This window comes from Eumetopias jubatus, unplaced genomic scaffold (genome assembly GCF_037043125.1).
Source record: "Eumetopias jubatus isolate StellerSeaLion01/CBP00866 unplaced genomic scaffold, mEumJub1_p1.0 scaffold_4, whole genome shotgun sequence".
Classification (NCBI taxonomy): Eukaryota; Metazoa; Chordata; class Mammalia; order Carnivora; family Otariidae; genus Eumetopias; species Eumetopias jubatus.
The window spans coordinates 83,490,897-83,512,976 of NW_028274810.1; the positions used below are offsets into that span (position 1 = coordinate 83,490,897).

The 22,080-nt window shown below is 41.2% G+C and overlaps 1 protein-coding gene across 1 annotated transcript in view; it reads right to left on the bottom strand.

Moving 5' to 3' along the window:
• The window catches only part of ZCCHC17 (zinc finger CCHC-type containing 17), a 56,775-nt gene that overhangs the window by 11,709 nt on the left and 22,986 nt on the right, over nucleotides 1–22,080 (bottom strand). The window contains exons 4-7 of the mRNA XM_028114055.2: nucleotides 13,788–13,888; nucleotides 12,276–12,367; nucleotides 5,813–5,913; nucleotides 3,938–4,083 (exon numbers count right to left, since the gene is read on the bottom strand). Coding sequence (XP_027969856.1) covers nucleotides 3,938–4,083; nucleotides 5,813–5,913; nucleotides 12,276–12,367; nucleotides 13,788–13,888 — 440 coding nt within the window. The remainder of the gene's footprint in view (nucleotides 1–3,937; nucleotides 4,084–5,812; nucleotides 5,914–12,275; nucleotides 12,368–13,787; nucleotides 13,889–22,080) is intronic.

Below are 22,080 nucleotides of genomic sequence, written 5' to 3' on the forward strand. Positions count from 1 at the left end.
AAATATTGGGGTGCCTGTGTGGCTCAGTCGGTTAAGCATCTGCGTTTGGCTCAGGTCATGGTCCCAGGGTCCTGGTATCGAGTCCCACATCAGGCTCCTTGCTGAACAGGGAGCCAGCTTCCCCCTCTGCCTGCTACCTCCCTGCTGTGCTCTCTCTCTCTCTCTGACAAATATTTTTTTTAAAAAAGAAAACAAACACTGTGTTATTCCACTTATAGGAGATACCTAGGTAATCTGAATCATAGAAATAGAAAGTCATGTGGAACTGTCTAAAATTTCTGGATATAAGAGACTCCATTTTGAAGCTCCATTTTCCTTTCCAAACTGATGGGCTCTTGAACTGGGACAGAAGCTGCAATTGTTGTACAAGCAGCCGCTCATAACATTCCAATAGAGCAACTGGTATTTGGATCATATGAGGACAGTGAAGGTAATTATTACATACCAGTGGCAGTTTCACTTGATAGCAATGATAAAATAATCAAGAAGATAGGCATCAGAAGTGGCTCAGCCAGTCAGCACCAAACTAGCAGGGTCTGTTCTTTTCTTCTTCATCTAAATCATGTAATTACCCCTTTCCTTCTCTCTCAGAAAAACGCTTGGCTTTCCCTAAATGAGTGAGAAAAATCTGTGATCCCCCAATTGCAATTCTGAGACCCCAAATAAAGGCCTTTGTTCTTTTTCAGTTTCACCTTCTTTTCTCAGTTGATGGTAGAATGGTGCTTCCCAGGTGCCAGGGAGGGAGAATGAGGAGTTAGTGTTTAATGGGGACAGAGTCTGTTTTGCAAAATGAAGAGTTGTGGAGATGGATGGTGGTGATGATTGCACACAATCTGAATTTACTTAATGCCAAAGAACTGCACACTTAAAAATGGTTAAGGGGAGTCTGGGGGATACAGTCAGTTGAGCACCAACTCTTGGTTTCAGTTCAGGTCGTGATCTCAAAGTCGTGAGAATAAGCCCCATGTGGGGCTCTGTGCTCAGCGAGGAGTCTACTTGGGATTCTCTCTCCCTCTGCCCCTCCTACTCATGCTCTCTCTCTCTCTCTCTTTAAAATAAATAAATCTTTTTTAAAAAAGGTTAAGATGGTGGGTGCCTAGGTAGTTCAGTTGGTTAAGCACTGACTCTTGATTTCGGCTCAGGTCATGATCGCAGGGTGGTGAGATCGAACCCCTGTATCCAGCTCCTTGCTCAGTGGGGAGTCGGCTTCAGATTTACTCCCTCTGCCCCTCCCACACATACACATGTGCGTGTGCTCTCTTTCTCTCTCAAATAAAAAAAAATCTTTAAAAAAAGAATGCTTAAGATGGTGGGCACCTGGCTGGCTCAGTTGGAAGAGTACATGACTCTTGATCTTGGGGCCATGAGTTTGAGCCCCACATTGCATGTAGAGATTATTTAAATAAATAAAAGAAAATATTTTTAAGTGGTTAAATCAAAAACTAATGATGTAATGTATGGTGATTAACATAACAATAAAAAATTTTTTTAAAAATTTTTAAGTGGTTAAGATGGTAAAATTTAATTGTGGATATTTTACCACAGTTTAAAGAAAACAACAGTAACACCAAACCCAAAGCCTATAGATTTTGGCTTGAGCAACTCAGTGAATGGTGATCTATTCACTGAGATAGGGCAAAATGTGGAAGGAGCGGCTTTGGATAGAAACATTAGAGAGTTTTGGGGTGTGTTCAGCTTGATGCAAACTTGACAATTAGATGAAGATGTCAGGTAGGCAGTTGGATTTCTAAATTTGAAGTGCCAAAGAAAAAGTCAAGGATAGAATTACAGATTTGGATAAAAATAAAGATACAAATACTTAATCTGGGGATTATTAGCATGTAAGTAGCATTCCAAACCATAGAACAGGATGAGATTACCTAGAGAGGAGGTAGTTAGAGAACAGAAGGGAATAACAAGACAGCCTTGGAGCAGCCCAACATTCAGAGTTAAAGTAGAGGGCAAAAAAAAAATCATAATAATGAAGAGAATCAAGCAGTGAGATAAAGGAGATGCTTAAAAAAAAAAATCATGGGTTGCCTGGGTGGCTCAGTCGGTTAAGCATCTGCCTTCGGGTCAGGTCATGATCCCAGGGTCCTGGGATTGAGTCCCGCATCGGGCTCCCTGCTCAGCGGGGAGCCTGCTTCTCTCTCTGCCCCTCCCCCTGCTTGTGCTCTCTCTCTCTCAAATAAATAAATAAAATTTTTAAAAAAAATCAGATGCCTAGACCCAACTCCTGGGAACTTGGAACTAAGAGGGAAAAGGCAAATAAAATGTCCCAGGTCTAGTTCAATGGTCTGTGAGTCAGAGACAGGAGGGAGTGCAATACACAGTAGAAGGAGTGGGAAGAAGGAGAAAAAAAGAATACTTAGAAGGTGCCACTAACAAGACTTCAGTGACTGACTAGATGTGGGATGGAAAGGAGAGGAAAATAAATGACATGCTGGTTTCCTTCTGGCAGGTTATTGTTGTCATTAAAACAAGTAGTACAAGATAGAAGGTTAGAAACAAGGGCTTTGGTGTTGTTTTTATAGTGGTGTGTGTGTGTGTGTGTGTGTGTGTGTGTGTGTGTGTGTGTGTGTGTGTGTAGAGGCCTTGCTGACAATCGGCTGTGTGTGTGTGTGTGTGTGTGTGTGTGTGTGTGTGTGTGTGAACGGAGGAAGGCTGAAGAAGACAGAATCGTAGTCATGACAGCCAACATTAATTAAACACTTACTTGTCAGTGTTTTCTATCTCTCTTGGGGAGCTGGGCATGCCCTAACAAGGAACACTATCATCAAAGACCACAACAATCCTACTTTGAAAATTAAGGAGGGCCCAAAGTTACACAGGTGGCTTACAGCACAGAGGGCCTCAAACCTGGGTCTGATGGACTCTGAGCCAAAGTTTGAGGTACCCGTGGGATACTAGTTAGGGATGTGAGAGTCATCAAGGCAGTTAAAGTCTTAGGAGGGATGTGATCACCCAGGGAGAGAATATACAGATCAGTAAATTATTATTCACAATCTTAGCTAATTCTTACAATGGTACAATGGGCCTTTTCCTCCCCTATAAAATGAAGGAATGCTTAATTTGTAGGGAATGCCCACTGAGGGCAAGGACATGATCACAGTTTTTGTATTCCTAGGGTTGCGTTTGCTGGAACTAAAAGACCACTCAACAAAAGACTGCTGAAGCTTTTAAAAAACAAAATGAAACAAAAACCCAGTAACTGGACACAATTAGAAAAATACTACACAATATGAGAACCACTATTTCCTGACCAAACTACAGCATAGTTTTCTTCCATTCCCTCTCTGGATGGCATGCAACAAATGCCCTGTCTTTTTCTGCACCACAATATGTCTGTTTTGTGAACTGTTCTGCTGTAAGCAGTGCATAAGAGACCAAACTCTGCAAGACAGGCACTCTTATTCACCAATGGGCACAGATAAGTACTTTCTGTAAAGACAATTTGATAAAATGTATCAAGGGCCTTAAAGCCCTAACTCAGTAACCTTATTTAGGGATTTATCCAAAGAAAACAGTAAGAGTTGTGGCCAAAGATTTAGGTTGGAAGTAATAAAAATATCCAACAATAGAAAAATTATTAAATAAACCACATACAGCCATAGGGTAGAATACTTATGTTGCTCTTAAATCAAGTTTTTGAACACTTAAAAGCACTAGAAAATTATTTTGGTAAGTATAATGAAAAAAATAAAATATAAACTAGACCTAGTACAACCATAATTTTGTGTTTAAACGTAGATGTAGCTATCTATTATCATTACCTAGCAAAAAGATTGGAATGACCAAAAATACTGTAAGTCTCTTTGGATGGAAAGATTACAGGTATTCTTTATGTTTTTCAGGATTTCTAAAATTTCTGCAAAAAGTACATTTTTATTTTAAAACTCAAAAAAAATATGATAAATAAAAGCAAGATAGCACTCACCTTCTTTCTTTTTCTAGAAGAATTCCTCGTGGGGTCAGGCTTCTCAAACTCTGCTGACTTTGCCTCTTCCTTCTCCTCTTCCTCATCAGGTATCAGAGAATATTTGGTCCCTCCTGGTTGCATAAAACAATCCTTTGCAAAGTGGCCTGCAGAAGAGAGGTAGAAAAGGTAGGGAGGGGAGAAGCAGCCTCTCCTCTTGGCAGGTGGATCTTCCCCAGAGGCTCCAAAAGGGGCTAGCTGGTTGAAGAAGTATTACTGAGTTCATTCAGAGCAGTTGCTGGATTCCGAGCAGATTTTCTGTCACCTCAAGATGGCATTGCCCACTCAACCAGAGCCAGACCAGCAGCTGGTCCTAGAGCTGTGGGAAACACTGGCACTGCTTTGGAAATGGCAGAGGAAGCAGGCTTGTGCTGCCTTCCATTAGCAATGGGGCTTAGTAATTTTTAAAGATCTGTTTGGAACTTATTCCTGACACTGAAAGGCTGCTCCAGAGAGCAGAATGCTTAGCAGAGGGAGCCGAGTGGCAGGCCAAGCCCTACAGGAAGATAGCTCTTAGGAAGCTGGCAGGAAGGTGGCATTCACATCCAAACTAACACACTGAGAGACAGGCAGTCACCTAGGGGCACTCAACACTCAAGACTGTCAGGTCTGGCAAGGGCCTGAGAGATCATCAAATCCAACTCTGCATGTGTAGATATAAAGGCCCAGAGTAGAGAAGTAGCTCAAGGTCACAAAGAGAGCAGCAGAGCGAAAACTTACTCCAGCTCTCATGCCTCCCTGCTCTGTGCTCTTCTTGCTGCATCAAAACCAACCACCTTGGGCCTGACCTTTGCTGATTAGGCCAAATTCCATCTCTCATTATTGTTCTCTACCTCATGTAACACCTGGTGGATGTAAGCGGAAGGTAAAAGGACCCCACCCTCCCTGAACCTTTAGTGCTATCAAGGGGCCGTTTAACAGCTACTGCAGAGCTTGTTTTGTCCAAGCTTATGCAGACCCTATTTCAGGGGCACAGACAATCCCATGAGATCATCAAAAAGCTATGTGTAAATTGCTTTACAACTCTGAATCCAGAAGCTAGATGGTGTCTGGAAGGGGAATACAGCATACAGTTTTCCAAATATCTGGAATGTTCCCACGATTCCTGTGAGGAGGTATTCTTTCAATTTTTTTTCCCTTCCTCCCTCTACATTAATGGTAAGTAGAGGCTTAACCCCCACAACATCAATCAGGGCACAAATCTGCTACCAACTCTTGTAGAAAAATCAAGCGAGCAGGGTAAATGGAAGGCAAGGGAGAAGGGGTGACAAACTGAGGTCACTTTGAAAATGAGACGCTAGCAATCCCTCTCATGATAGCTCCAACAAGGAAAGTCAGGCTGAAAGTGCTCTTAACACCTGAGTAGGACCAGAAGAAACCTGAGCAAGCAGCTAGCCTGTGTTATTACTAAAAGGACACTATATTCGGAGGTCTGAAGTTAGACAAAGAAGAGCAAGAAAGGGTTTGACTTGGATCCTTGAGGAACATATTTCCAAGTCACTTCATTTTTGCAGAATAGTAATGGTCCTTGGAAATAAAAATTTACAGTGCTAACCATAATCCAACACTCTAACTCCTCCTGGTACAGTACATGGGGATCCTGCCCACACAGGGTATCAACCACAAAGGGGGTGGGGTGACAGTAAAGTATTCAGAAGGGCCAGCATTCAGAAGAGGACACAGAAAGGGCATGAACTCTGATGAGTCTAGGAGGAGTAACAGCATGAGCAGATGAGGCCATCACTGACTAAAAAGCCGGGTGAGCCACACCCAAACCACGTGGCTTCCCCCACCTAGTAAGGGTCCATCACAAGCCTGGCAGAGGCTTCACCTTACCTTTACAGCCACACTTCTTGCAGGTGGTGTTCAGGACAGCCTCAAGGGTGATCTTCTGCCCAGTGTAATCCTGGAAGGACCGCCGCCGCCTCTCTTCTTGCCTATAACGAAAAGGATACTGACTGTTGGCCCTCTTAAGAGATGTGGCCAGAGATACTAGAAGGTAATGCAGTATGCTGGGTTTTTGTTCTGTCTTCGGCAGGTAGAAGGGAGAAAGAAGGAAAAGCGTCATGCATTGGGAGACAAGCGGTGAAAGCAGAAACATGAAATAGGTATTTTTTCATTCACAACAGGCTCTGAATTAATAATTATGAATGAGACGACTTCAGCTCACCAATGCACAGAGGATGAAGATATAATTAATCAAGCTCGCTAAGCCCCTGTAACCCTGATGAGGTCACCCACGGGTTTAAAAGACCTTCAAAGACTTTCTAGAACATAAAGTTCAAATTCCTTACTTTGGTACTCGAGGCCTTCCACGGTCTGTCTCTAACCTGCTTCTCCAGCCCCAATTTTACTTGCATGAGATGAGCTAGCCAAACAGGACTAGTTGACCTTCTCCAGATGGTTCACTGCCCTTGCTCACACAGTTCCCTCTCTCTGAAATACTGCTTTCCTCCTCTCCTCCCACCTCACCACCTCCAAACACTTCAAGGCTCAGCTCAGTCACCACCTCTCCTTCTATCAAGTCTTCTCCTGAGCCCCTCAGCCAGAATTCATCTCTTTGTTCACATTCCTGTAGCATTTCTTAAAAATTCTAAACTTATTACTAAAGTATAATATAGGTACAGAAAAGTGTTCATAAGCATATAGCTTAAATGGTTTTCACAATTTGAACATACCCAGGAAACCATCACTCCAATAAGGAAATAGAACATTGCCAGCACCTCCAAGGCCCCTCTAGTCACCAGGCCTCTCCCAAGGGTAACCGCTATGCTGATTTCTAACAGCATAGATTAGTTGTATCGGTTTTTGTAAATTATGTAAATGGAATCATACAGTATGGACCCTTGCGTGTCTGGCTTCTTTCACTTATTTGTGAGATGCATCCATACTGTTGTGTGCAGTTGTGGATCACTGATTCTCATTGCCATAAGGTATTTTGCTATTGATGGGTATCTGAACAGTTTCTACTATGAACAGTGCTTCTTCTGTGAACTTTCTAGCACGTCTTTTGGTGACAAATATATATATGCATTTCTGTTGGGAAATGCGTTGTTCCAGGTAGGAGTGGAACAGTGTATTGGGTTGTAACCATCAGCTACAGCAGACACTGCCAGCCAGTTTCCTGTAGTGTTTACCAGTTACACTCCTGCCAGCAGCAAAGCCTAAGCACCCCAGTTGTCATGGCTCTTTCTCTGACCTTTACTGTCACACACGGTACCTGCACAGAGTAGGGACTCAAAAATGTTTGTTCAAAGAGTATCACCCTCAATTACTCTTTTTTTCAAACTCCAACTGTAGTCTGTACACACTACAGTCCTAACACGTATCACACTTTATTGCCTGATACATTGTTTCTTCTCTAGATTGTGAGCCCTTTTTACAATATCTTACTTGTGTTTGTTTCCCCACATCTTAGCCCAAAGCTTGGCAAGCAACAGCATCAGTAAATATTTGCTGAGGGACGCCTGGGGGGTTCAGTCAGTTAAGCGTCTGCCTTTGGCTCAGGTCATGATCAGAGTCCTGGGATCAAGTCCCACATTGGGCTCCCTGTTCAGTGGGGAGCCTGCTTCTCCCTCTGCCTGCCGTTCCCCCTGCTTGTGCTCTTTCTGTCAAATAAATAAATTCTTTTAAAAATTAATTAATTAATTAGTTAAGATAAATAAATAAATGTTTGTTGAAATTTCTATGCTCTTGGGGCTTCTGGGTGGCTCAGTCGGTTGAGCGTCCAACTCTTGGTTTTGGCTCAGATCATGATGTCGGAGCCATGGGATCGAGCCCCGCATCGGGCTCTGCACTCAGCAGGGATTCTGCTTGATACTCTCTCTCCCTCTGCCCCTCCTCCACTCACGCTCTCTTTCTCTCTCAAATAAATAAATCTTTAAAACAAAAATTCTGCGCTCTTGACCCCAAATATTTTTTCTTTACCTGAACCTCTTTAACTTTGAACTCTGACTTCACCTAAGCTTTTCCAACTATTCACCAAGTCTCTATAGAGTCCAGCAAAAACAGAACTATTTTGCCAAAAAAGCCACCAATACCCAGAGAAATGCAGGATGACATCAAAGCAGAACAGAACTACCCACCTCATGTATTTTAGCCAACAGTTTCATGGGATACACTGGTTTAAGAGAGGAAACAGAAAAGACCAAGATACTCCATATTCTGTCCTGGTCCCTCTTCAGTTCAGCTCACACACTGCATCTTCTCTAAAATGTTCCCTGCCACCAGAGGCAGAGTTAATTACTCTTTTGTGTTCCCACAGCATTTTACTCTCTCTTCATTTTGTTAGATTTGTATTTTGGCTCACCCTCTGTACCATGAACAGGCCTTCAAAGATAAAGACTATGTCTGGGGTGCCTGGGTGGCTCAGTCAGTTAAGCATTCGACTCTTGATTGCCTGTCTCCCTTTTCTGTGCTCACTGCCATGCTGGTTTAGGCCTCGCTACTTTGCGTCTACATAGTAACAAGTTTTCTCCTCCAATCCATCCAGGGCACATAGTTGAATTAACCTTTCTTTTGTTCAGTTCAACTCTTACTGGCAAGCACCAGTACCAGTGATGAGTAAGTGTGTCAAAAAGGCAGAACACCGTCCTTCTCAAGGAGCTTACAGTCTAGCAGTGGAGGGAGACATACAGGTGAATAATTATAGTGGTGAACCACAAACACTCTTCTAAAAGACTATGCTATGCTGGCTAAACCTACCCGGAAACTGCCTTTCCCCCTTTCCATTTACAGATTCCCTTTAACACTCTGGGACTGGGGGGATGAAATGTAAGACAGATATTGGTGGAAAATGAAAGGCAGCTGACAAACTGTGGATGGCTGGAGACAGCACTAAGACACTGAGCATAACAGGGTGAGGTCAGAGAATGGTGTACAAGGAGAGACTAATGTGATCAGGAGTCTCTCCCCCCTCAAGGGCTTTAAAATTTTTTTTTTTAATATTTTATTTATTTATTTGAGAGTGAGAGCAAGAGGGAGCATAAGCAGGGAGGAAGGAAAAGCAGACACCCCGCTAAGCAGGGAGCCCGATGTGGGGCTTGATCCCAAAACCCTGGGATCATGACCTGAACTGAAGGCAAATGCTTAACTGACTGAGCCACCCAGGTGCCCCAGGGCTTTTAAAAAATTAACGCTGTTTGACTGATAGTCAAAGTCAAAGCTCTCCACAATCTTACTCCAACATACCACCTTTCAAGTCTTACGTTCTAGTACTTGACTGTACCCTCCTCTTTCCTAAACCAAGACTCCTGGGCTTTCCTGCATAGTGCCTTTCCTTAAATCATTTCTTCTGTTGGGAATACCATTTCTTCCCCTGTTGCCTGACAAAATCTTATCCATTCTTCTAGAACTAGCACAAATGCCACCTCTCTTCCAGCCATCGGGGCCTGAAATCAACTCATCCTCTTCAAGCTAATTCCTAGAACCCTTTCTTTAACCTACTCTTTTAGCATTTATTACATTTGCCTTATATTAAAGTGATCTGCATAATTATCTCATTACACTAGGCAGTAAGGTCCTTAGGCAGAAAACTTGGTATTGCCACTGAACCTAATATGGAATATGAACCCAAAAAATATTTGTTGAATAAATGAGTAAATGAAAGCACAGACTAACAACTGCTACACATCAGGCACTCTGGGAGATAAGAAAGAGCTGTGTCCCCTTGTTCTCCCAGGTCTTATATATTCTTTCAAAAGAAAAGATGTGATAATCACAGAAGAAAAACAAAGAAATCTTTTAAAACAATAACTACAAGTAGCTACCATATACTAAGATTCTACTACAGACTACACACTAATCTGGCTCTTTACAAACAAGCCTGTATTTAAATCATTCCATCATTTCTGAGATGTAGGCATCATATCCTCCATCTGATAGTAAGAAGCTGAGGGTCAGAGAAGAGGAATCTGCTTAAGGTCATATACTAGTTTGCAGCAGAACTAGGACTCTTTCTGATTTACATCTAACTCTAAAACCTCTCATCATTCCACTATATCGTGCTTCTTTCCTGGATGCAGCTCTAGAAATAGTTTACAACAAAAGTTACTGTTTGGCCACTTGGTTATTACTAGAAATAGCCTATACATAGAGACCTGTACAGCCCAAAACCAGGGAGCACTTTCCCTTCTCTACCCTTGTTTTGAGACAGAGAAGAAGCTTTTATTTTACTTATTTTACATTTTACCCCTACAAGGGTGACTTTGGGAAATTCCATTGCTTTTTAATGAGTCATATGTACATAGCACAGGATTCTTCGGAGCAGAAGCAACTTATTATAATGTAATCAGTAAATGCCAGACTTAAATAATATTACTGAGCTCTGAGTTATAAAACATTTCTACTATAACTGAAAGGTGTTTTGTCAATAATCAGACTTACAAACATGTCAATATTTTAGAGATGAAATTATAGAAATATGGAAAAACTCTAAGTCACATGCAACAGCTAGAAGCATCATGTGGTAAAAAGGGCCCTAGCCTCAATGTCCTAGTTCAGATCCTTGACCCACTATAATTTGTCATTAACCACAAGGAAATTACTTATCACCAAGCATCAAGATAGAAACTAGGAATATAGGGATGTCTGGCTGGCTCAGTCAGTGAAGCATGCAACTCTTGATCTTGGAGCTGTGGGCTCAAGCCCCACATTGGGTGTGGAGATTGCTTAAAAATAAAATCTTTTTTTTTTTCAAGATTTATTTACTTAGAGAGAAAGAGTACACACATGGGGAGAGGCAGAGGGAGAGGGGGAGAGGGAGACAAGCAGACACCACCCTGAGTAGGAAGCCCAACACGGGGCTGGATCTCAGGACCCTGAGATCATGACCTGAGCTGAAATCAGAGTCAGATGCTCGACCAACTGAGCCACCCAGGTGCCCAAAACTAAAATCTTTAGGAAAAAAAGGGGTGGGGGGTGCCTGGGTGGTTTAGTCAGTTAAGCATCTGCCTTTGGCTGAGGTCATGATCCTAGGGTCCTGGGATCGAGCCCTGCACCGGGCTCCCTGATCAGTGAGGAGCCTGCTTCTCCCTCTGCCTGTCACTTCCCCTGCTTGTGCTCTTGTCAAAAAAATAAAATCTTAAAAAAAAAAAAGAAAAGAAAGAAAGAAAGAAAGAAACTAAGAATATAAAGTAAAATGGAGATAATACCCACTTTGGAGGTTATGAGAATCAGACACACAAATGTACATAAACTACCTTGCATAATGCCTGGCACAAAGTATGTATCCAATATCAATTCCCTCCCTTTTAGGTAAAATTACTTTGTATCCACAGTGATTTTGCTTAGAACTATAAACATAAGGGTTTCCAAACTTTTCCCCACCAAGATCCCACTCAAACATTTATTTTTTTCCTGTTTTTTAAATTAATCAATAACTGAGGCACCTGAGTGGCTCAGTCGGTTAAGCGTCTGCCTTAGGCTCAGGTCATGACCCCCGCCATCAGGCTCTCTGCTCAGCAGGGAGTCTGCTTCTCCCTCCGACCCCTTCTCCCCCCTCTCATGCTCTCTCTCTCTCTCTCAAATAAATAAATAAAATCTTTAAAAAAAAAACAAATAAATTAATCAATAATGTAATTGCCACTGAGAGCACCTAATTAGCATGAGATAAACAATGTGATATTTTAACATCAAAAGCAATACAGTAAAGTCATGGTTAACCTGAAGGTAAATGCATGATTTTGTTTGGTTTTCTGAAACACTGGAAACAGTTCAGAAACCCTTCACAGAACTTTAGGGAGCTAGGAACCCCTGATCAGAAATCACTGGCATACATTCAAGAAAGACTTTGAGACAGATAGCAAATTCCTTATATCACCAGATATTAGCCTACATGTATAGCAAATCTTCCATTCCTAAATGAAAGGTCAGAAGAGCCAATGAAAGTAAGATGTCATATTCAGAACACAGTTATCCCAAGATGCATTAAACCCTACTGGAGTTGCTTCTAGATTACCCTACTCTTCCACATGGTCTTTATCTTTTTTGAGCCCCTGTGCTAGGAGAGAGACAAGTAGCAGGTGCTTAATGAATGCCTGTTGGCTAACCGGTTAAAGGGCAGACAAAGAATAAGGGGAAGGAAACAAAACAACTGATGGAGCATTTCTATGCTCTGCATGTGAGCATCCAATCTTAGAACTCTATGCAGTATGGTGTTATCGAAATCCAAGGATCACAAGGGCTACATAACTCATCAATATCAGACTATAAATGGCAGAGTTCCTAGGTCAGCCTGATTCACTACTGCATTCTGTGGTTTGAGAAGTAGCATTGTAGCCTTTCCAAACCTTTTACCTACTCAATGATAACGTTGTTAGGGTCGAGGTCTTTCCCAGTCCCTTGGTTGACAACTTTCATGGAGAGGGACACTTTTATCCTATCATTTTTCATCTGTAAAGACAAAAGCAAAGTCACCAACAGCTAAGAGTACACCATTTAGACTGCTGGTCTAAAATCTAACTAAGCATCAAAGCTTTTATCATCATAACAAACACTGAGCTTCTCTAATGGCTGAGGTCCTGTACTAGGAACACTGGGGGTACTAATGAGCACTATAAATAGATCTTGTGGCAGAATAACTCTAGGAAATTGTTTTTATCTCATTCTTGTCCTTCTGGGGAGGAAAGACAGAAATGGTTGTCAGAAATTCAAGGCCTGTGGAGGTAACCAGGCAGAAAATAAATGCTGTTTTTTCCACGTAAGTTCAGCATAATGATGGGTTCAGAGATCCATGAGCCCAGAATGTGTTTCCCAAACATTCCAGACTAGACTAGATCCCCTTTTGGACTTGGTCTAGTGCATTTTTAATCATGAAGGCAATTGTTAACTATGTTGGTCCTCTTTTGCTTCCTCCATCACTTGACGCCCTTTTCCACTTCAGGGTGTCTGCATCAGTTATTCTCCCTGCTTGGAATATGCTTATCCTAACTTTTCACATGACCAGTGCCTTTTCCTTTAGGTCTCAGCTCACACATCATTTCCACAGAGAGCCTATTCCTGACCACTTCATCTAAATCTACCGCTGATACTGCTTGAGCCCATTACGGCACTTACTATAATTTACAATAATAATTACAATTACAATTATTTTATACGTATGTTTGCTTACTTTTATATTTGTCTCATTCAGTTACATTCTACATAAAGCTCCATAACAGCTGAGGTCACCTAGGTCTGGTTCACTCTTATATCCCTCAGACTAGTACATATTAAGCACTCAAATAGTATCTCTTTCAGACCTGTCTCCCCTGCGGTTCTCTGGTACAAGAACAGGCTGCCCACATCCACAACCCTCATGCCCTCAAGTGAGATGCTGTTAACAGCGTCCTTCAAACCTCTCTCACTTGCCTCACACTGCATGGTGCCAGGTATTAGGAGCAATAGCGGTAAACTCTGCCTTTTTATTGTTTTGGTCCAAACTGAAGTGTACTGGGCAGCTATTCTTTGAAATTTATGATTAAAACTAGTCCCATAAATTAAGTTTTCTTTTCTCTTTTTGGTTCTTTTTTTTTTTTTTTTCCACCTACCACTTGGAAACTTCATAAAATTGGGAAACATAAACTTCACGGAGGAAAGTTCTATAAAAGTACTTATCGCACCACACTTATTATAGTTTACACCACACCCTTCTGAGTTTAGACAGCTGGCCAGAAGATTTCAATTCAGGACAGAATACAGTGGCAGGATTCAAAAATAAGATCATCAGCCACAGTTAACAATATATACACATTCGCCACCATAAAATACCAACACTTCCCCCCCAGCTTTTCCTCAGTCTTTCTAACAACATGAAAGTTGCACAGAACCTTACCTCTCGACCAATAAGCTTCACCCACACTTTGTCTCCGACATCTACTATCTCAGAGGGCTTATCCACACGACAGGATGACATGTGAGTTCGATGGACCAGACCTGGGTACAAGAAGAAATGAAATAAAACACAGGGTATATCTGGCATTTATACTCTAAATAATGAGGTAAGGAAGAGATGGGAGTTGAGGATTCACTGAAAAATGTGTGTTAATTTAAAACTGTAAATTAAGACAATTTGAGATCACTTTTTGTACTTAATCAGCACATATTCTTTAAAAATAATGCTCAATGTTAGCAAACATGTGATACAAGAACAACACATTAGTAAAAACACAAATCAGTGAAAGTCTTTGAAAGCAAGGGCATCAAGACATTTATACCTTTTTTAAAAAAAAAAAGATTTCATTTATTTATTTGACAGAGAGAGAGAGGGAACACAAGCACGGGGAGTGGGAGAGGGAGAAGCAGGCTTCCCGCTGAGCAGGGAGCCCGATGCGGGGCTCGATCCCGGGACCCCAGGATCATGACCTGAGCCGAAGGCAGATGCTTAACGACTGAGCCACCCAGGCACCCCAAGATATTTATACCTTTGATGCAAGAATATCATCATTAGAATTTTTCCAAAAGAAAAAACTTAACAGAGGCAAAACCCAAAAACCTATGGGTATATAAAAATACTTGTAGTGGGCGCCTGGGTGGCTCAGATGGTTAAACGTCTGCCTTCAGCTCGGGTCATGATCCCAGGGTCCAGGGATCGAGTCCCATATCGGGCTCCCTGCTCAGTGGGGAGCCTGCTTCTCCCTCTGCCTCCACCTCTCTCTCTTTCTCTCATGAATAAATAAATTTAAAAAAATTAAAAAATTAAAAATAAAATAAAAAAATACTTGAAAGGTTTAAAAAAAACTATAAAGCAATCTAAATGACCAATAATTGGAAAATTAGCTTGGTAAACTATGGTAAATCAGTCAAATGGAAGAGTAAGCAGCCAATTAAATTACAATTACAGAAAATAATTATGATAGATGGTAAGTGAAAAAAGAAAATCTAAACAAGGTGCCATTTTTAATCTATTAACAACATATTTAGAAAATAATATGCATGGGTGAGAGCACAGTAAAATAAATATTGCTAAGGCTAGCATAAAATTTTAGAAATCATTTAGCAATCACTAACAGGAGTGGTAAAAATATTTAATAAAATTAATTAAAAGTTAAATGATGGATTAGTTATTAAATCATTTTTTAAATATTTATAATAGATATCCTTCTCCTGTCCGTCCAAAGTCCTTTCCTGGGAGAACCACCTTCCCTACTTTTTTTTAATAAATAATTTCGGATTTTTATGAATAAAATTATTAAAGTATTAATCAACATCACCTTCCCTTTTTTTTTAAGATTTATTTATTTGACACAGAGAGAGAGAGAGAGAGAGACACAGCGAGAGAGGGAACACAGCAGGGGGAGTGGGAGAAGGAGAAGCAGGCCTCCCGCTGAGCAGGGAGCCCGATGTGGGGCTCAATCCCAGGACCTGGGATCATGACCTGAGCCGAAAGCAGACGCTTAACGACTGAGCCACCCAGGCACCCCACCTTCCCTACTTTCTAAAATAAATCTGGTCCATGGGATTTGGTTGAAGCTGACATAACCCCCAACTGTGGGCACATGACACATGCCTAATCAATCAAGATACTTCACCCCACTGAGTGATTAGCTAAATCAATTAATCTTTTTCAAGACATCTTTCAGGATAATAAACTACAAAAACTTACCAATGCCCATCTTTACCACCAGGTGGCAAGAGTTGGCCCGAGGTAAGACACAAAGCCCTGAAGGTGTAATCTGAGCACCTGATACAGCCCTGGGGAAGCTAGATTTTCCTGCACCCCACAATGAGAATAGCCAAAACATTTCTCAACTGTTTTTCTGTCCCCTTCAATGTATTTTGAAGACAGAAAAAATTAGAAACAAACTAGGGGCACCTGGGTGGCTCAGTCCGTTATGCATCTGCCTTCAGCTCGGGTCATGATCTCAGGGTCCTGAGACTGAGCCCCAAGTTGGGCTCCCTGCTCAGCAGGGAGTCTGCTTCTCCCTCTCCCTCTGCAGCCCACCGCCCCCACCACCCACCCCACTCGTGCTCTCTCTTGCCCGCTAAAGAATTTTTTAAAAAACGATGCTTAAAAGATTATATAAGAATACGTCCATAACTCATTCTTTAGTAAATATTTGATTGCCTACTCTGTGTCAAGCACTGAAGACAACCAGCATTTTCTCATGTAAATAACAAAAGTACAACAGAAAATTATATGGTATCCCTCTCCCTCTGCCCCTCCCCCCCATGTTCTCTCTTTCTCTCCCTCTCTCTCTCAATAAAATCTTTTAAAAAAGGGGGGGCGCCTGGGTGGCTCAGTTGGTTGAGTGTCTGCCTTCTAGTCAGGTCATGATCCCAGGGTCCTGGGACTGACCCCTGCGTCATCCTCCCTGCTCAGCGGGGAGTCTGTTTCTCCCTCTCCCCCTCTCCCTCCACCCTCATGTTCTGTCTCTCTAATAAATAAAATATTTACAAAAAAATTGTATACAGTATGATTACAAATGCTTAAAAAAGACTTTAGGGGAGGTGGGTGGGGGTTGAGGTAACTGAGTGACAGGCATTAAGGAGGGCACTTGATGTGAAGAGCACTGGGTGATATATGCCACAGATGAATTACTGAACTCTAAATCTGAAACTAATGATGTACTGTATGTTGGCTAATTGAATTTAAATTTTAAAAAAAGAAGACTTTAAAAATCAGAAAGAATGATCCAAAATGCTGTAACAATGGTTATCCTAGGGTACAGGATTATATGTTAATTTTTTTCTTTATTTTCAAGTCTTTCAGTAATAGAGAAAATTATCTCTATTCTGGGGAAAATAAATACAACATACAATTATTTTGAATGAACATAAACCAGGAATGTAAACTAGAGAAAAATGATTAAGTCAAAGAGTTACATCTAAAATACCTGCCCTCCCTTAAATTGCGTGGGGGAATGATGAGCCTGTATTCTCTCTCTCAAGCTCACTCTCTCATGCGTGCATCCACAAGGACATTGTCTCAGCAGGCATGTATCTGTGATGAGAAGTATCTGCCCTCTGCTTGGAGCTCCTGTTGGAAGTCACAGCTTGCTCTGACCAGGGTCACTGGGGCTCACATACCTACTGCAGCTCATTTTGGAGGCTGACAGCCTATCTCTATGAATAACTCTGGGTCCTTCAAAATGTTATATACATCATAAAACCTATGTTTTTAATCTTAGACCACATCACGTAATCTCCAAATTGGATAAAACATGCGAGGCTGGGGGTCCCCCCCACCTGCCCCCAGGATGGTGTAACGAGCAGAGCAGCCTGAAAGTCTGAAGAGGATATTCAGATGCCCTACAGGAAAGGGAAACCTTGCACTTTGGCATTTTTTGGCTGCAACTGTTCTCTCATTCTAAAATTCACTTCTTTCCTCTATTGCTAATGAAAGTTATGAAGGAAATTAATGTTGAATCTAATAATACTTGCATTTCTTTTCTATCCTGAAACAGAAGGTCTGTACCACAAACAAGGAAATAATGGCATTAACCATTTGTCCTCCCACCTGATCTCAAAGTAGGATATTCTTTGGTCTGGGCATCATTCCTGGTTCAATGTGGCATTATTAGTAGTGAAAAACTGGAACTTCAAAATGATCATGTGGTACAACTGATGATAGACTAATGTTTAAATGTTTACAAAAGTATGTGAAAAGATGAAGAAATGTTTAAGGCTCATTAAGTGTAAAAAGCTACAAAATACATATATACAGAGTATAAACTGAAACTCAACATTAAGTTTTATGTACATGTGACTTATAAAAAATATACCAAAATGTTAATAGTGCCTATCTGTGTGGTAGTAGTATCATATAATTCCTTCAGAATCTTTCCCCTTATTTTTCTATAATATGCATGCAATATTTTAATCATAAAAGTATCTTAAAAGCAAAATAGAAAATGATATGTACACTACAACTGAGGTAAAACTATGTCTCATATAGACACAGACCAAAAGAGAATATAAAAATAGTTATGCCAGGGTGCAAGATTTTTATAGTTAAGACATTAATGGCTTATTACCAAAAGACCTTAGCTTACAGGGTGAATTAAATAAGGGAAATGGTCTAGCCCTCAGCCATGAAGGCAAATGTCAGGTGGGCAGTTGGATATGTAAGTCCATAGCTCAGAGGAGGCATATGAACTGAAGATACAAATATATGTAGGAGTCTGCAAATGTAAACTTATGTACTAAAATACTTTAACCAGGGGCACCTGGGTGGCTCAGTCGGTCAGGCATCTGCCTTCAGCTCAGGTCATGATCCCAGGGTCCTGGGATTGAGCCTGCGTGGGGCTCCCTGCTCAGTGGGGAGTCTGCTTCTCCCTCTACCTCTGCCCCTCCCCCTTCCATTTGTGCTCTCACAGGCATACACACTCCCTCTCTCAAATAAATAAAATCTTTTAAAATAAATAAATAATAAAATAAAATATATTAATCTGATGGTCAATATAGTGATTGGTACAGGGACAGACACAATTCACCAATTTATTAATTTATGACAGAGGATATACTTTTTTTAAAAAAGATTTCTTTCTTTCTTTGTGAGAGAGAGAGGGGGAGAGAGAGTGCACGCACACACACAAGAAGAGGGAGTGGCAGGCAGAGGGAGAAGCCGGCTCCTTGCCAAGCAAGGAGCATGATGTGGGACTCGATCCCAGAACCCTGGGATCATGATGTGAGCCAAAGGCAGATGCTTAACCAAGTGAGCCACCCAGGCATCCCGAGGATATACTTTTTAAAATTCCCAGCCCTTGCCTAATAGACTACTCACTGTTCCCTACTCACTGTTTTTAGGTATCAAATACTTAAAAAATTGGATAAGTGATCAGAAATTGTTTCAACACAGAATCAGAACAAAATGGTGACACATGGTTTAAGATAGGTTTCCAGTCCACAACTTTAATGGACTATCACTTCCTCATAAAAGAATCCATCTCTCTCTAGTTCCTAGCATCAGATTCATTTCTGCTCTCAATAAAGGGAAGACAAACACTGCCAACTTCAGATTCTCAGGCTTTCTTTTACTATGTTCCAGCCTGACAACCTACCCTGTTCACATAATCTCCCCCTAGATAGAATGATACAGTCAATTAGATTTGTCTCCTAAATTATAATTTCATTACAATCCCTTTTCTCTGGAATCACACCCAGATTAGCTTGTTACCATCTCAAGAGTGCTCTCATCTCTTTAGTCACAGAGTTACAGGCAATTACCTGGTATATTTCTATCTATGGCTAATCTCATACTCTGTATGGGGGATTCATCACCAGTTGCATTCTCAGAGGACAGTCTATATTCTTGGGAGGTATTTCACTGTTACCCACATAAACCACCCACAGTTGGATTAAGTGGATATGGTAGAGGGCACCAAATAACACATTTGAGGCCCCCTCACTCTGTGCTGGATACCTCACTAAATACAGTACATCCACCCATTCATTTAATCTTTATATCAACCCTGTGATGTAGGTTCACATGAGGAAATACAGTAAATGATAAATACATTGTGCAAGATCACAAAGCTAATAAAGAACTGCAATTCAAATATGAGTCTGTAGGGTCTTCTACAACATACTGATATTTCTCCAATTTTTATTATTGATCTGTTATCTTTTCAATTAAAAAAAAAGAAAGATGGTCTCATCTATAAGTAGTAGAAACACATCTAATTCTGCTCCAGCATATGCTCCAAAATGAACAGAAATAATGAAAATGCTTTGCTTGTCCGTCTACATGGAAGGGAGCTCTTCAGAGCAGTTTGTGCCTGGATTTCTGACATGAAGCCATAAATGCCCAAAGGGCATATCAAGTCCATCATCACATTCAGTAAACCCAACAGGACACTTAAACAGACTGAATCCCATCTGAGTGTCTGCTAGCAAAAGAAGAAAAGAAATTGTGACAACTTGGAAAGACCTAGCATCTCAATCACCATATATAAAACACAAACAGAGGGTAGCCTATTATTGTTCCCTTAAAAATACTCTCCCAAATGTGCTGTTCAACCTTAATTTCTTTTACAACTCCCAGTGACTATAAAGAGGTGAAAATTATAAACCATTAAAGGACAGCTACAGCCCAAAAATGTCAAAATAAAAGGTCCCCTTTATCTTTGGGGGATCTGAATTCCCTTTCTAGAATTTTCATATAAGTTATCACCAATGGTGTATGACAATAATGTAAGTCCACAAATTAAAGTGCTTTCACACCCTTTATCTTGTTGGGATTATAGACTCACTCAAAAGTTACTAAATATCCACAATATTATAGGAAAAAAATGGATTCAAGGACAAGTAAGACATGATCCTGCCAATCAAGAATCTCGGAAACATGCACATCATTCCCGTTTCACAGATAAGGAAACTGAGGCTCAAGTCTTACTCAAAGGCTCAAAGCAACTGGGAGTCAAAAGCCAATAAATGGCAGAGCTGGGACTAGAACTTATTCATTTAATAAAATGTACTTAACACCCACTATTCCTCAGGTACTGTTCTAGGCCCCAACATTTCACAGTTCAGTGGATAACTACAACTTCACTTATATTATTACACCACATTGTAATTTGTTCATATCTCTAGACTATGAACAATCTGAGAGCAGCAGGGACTGTTTTCTTATCTCTCTGTTCCCACCTAACATAGTGACCAGATAATAAAATTCAATAATTATTTGCTAAACTGAATACACGCTAAAAACATTTGAGCTTCAGGGTGCCTGGGTGGCTCAGTCGGTTAAGTGTCTAACTCTTGATCTCAGCTCAGGGCTTGATATTGGGGTCGTGAGTTCAAGCCCTTGTGTTGGGCTCCACGAAGTAAAAATATTTGTGCTTCTACCATAAGCAAGACATTTTAAAAGTATAACACTGAATAATCTCTGATCCCAAAATTTCATGTGCTGGTGGGGCAGAGGATAGTAGAGCAAAAAAAAAGAACTTCATAAAAAAATTGCATTGACACTATGATAGTCACTAGCCATGTTGCTAAGTTTAAATTTAAATTAAAATAAAGTTGAAAGGCAGTGGCTACATTATTAGACAGCAAAGATGTGCTATAATGCAAAAATATATTTGGTCTTTGTCCCTGGTTCCTAGACAGGCTGCACAGAACTCCTATAACTCTTGGCATCTCTCCAGTGAGAGGAGAGTCTTTTGTTATTCATAAGCCCCTTCTGATCACACCAGAGTTTGTGCTAATGAGGTGACTTAGCATGGGGCTCCTAGAGGTCTCTGAATGGGCCAAGTCTCCAGAAGATCAAATGATGAGAGGGTTGGAACTTTCAGCCTCACTGGTCTCCAGGAAAGAGGGGGAGGGGCTAGAGAGTAAGCTCTCTAAAAACTCTTGAATGGTGAGATTCAGACAGCTTCCAGGTTAGTGAACACATGAGCTTGTTGGGAGGGTGATGTGCCAGAGAAGACATGTAAGCTCGGAATACACCCCCCACCCATACCTTGCCATTCTAGCAAATTATCAAACTTGAGGAGGGGGTTGTGGGAACCCTTGCTTCATAGCCCACCATTCAGAAGTCCAGGTGGCTCAGGACTTATGACTGGCATCTGAAATAGGGGAAGTCTTGTGAGTCTGAGCCCCTTTAACTTGTGGGATCTGACACCTGCTCAAGGTAGATAGTGTCAGAAGTGAATTAAGATGCCTCCTGTTGGAAGCTGGAGAACTGGTTAGTGTCAGAAAACACACTGGAACAGATACAGAACATTTCCCTCATCACACAGAGTTTTATTAGGCACCACTACGAGATGGGGGAAAATCTAGGTTAAATCTGAACACTAGGAAGGGGTCTTCAACTAAGTAGTGGTAAAAATTCTAAGAATAGAAGGCTGAGAAAAACAACCAAGTCTCCCTTCCCGAATCAAAATGTTAAAGTCTGGAGAGCAGAATTATTTTATAGCTCAGTCCTTTTGGCATGGGACTTAATGATCTTCCCCCTTCGAGAGCAGAGAAGCTAAAATACAACTGTTCGAGTTATGCAGTAAACCCACAGAAAAGACTGGGATTAGAGAGTTCCCACCTAATTACTTGGCTTCCTGAGCTCTCCCTCTGAGGCTTGTCTCGCCAGCTGTCAGACTAACAGATCACATGTAAGCAGAAAGCCATAATCAGAGGCATCCCCTGACAGGGCATGGACACGAATGAGTTGAAGACTGACTGCTGAGAGGCGG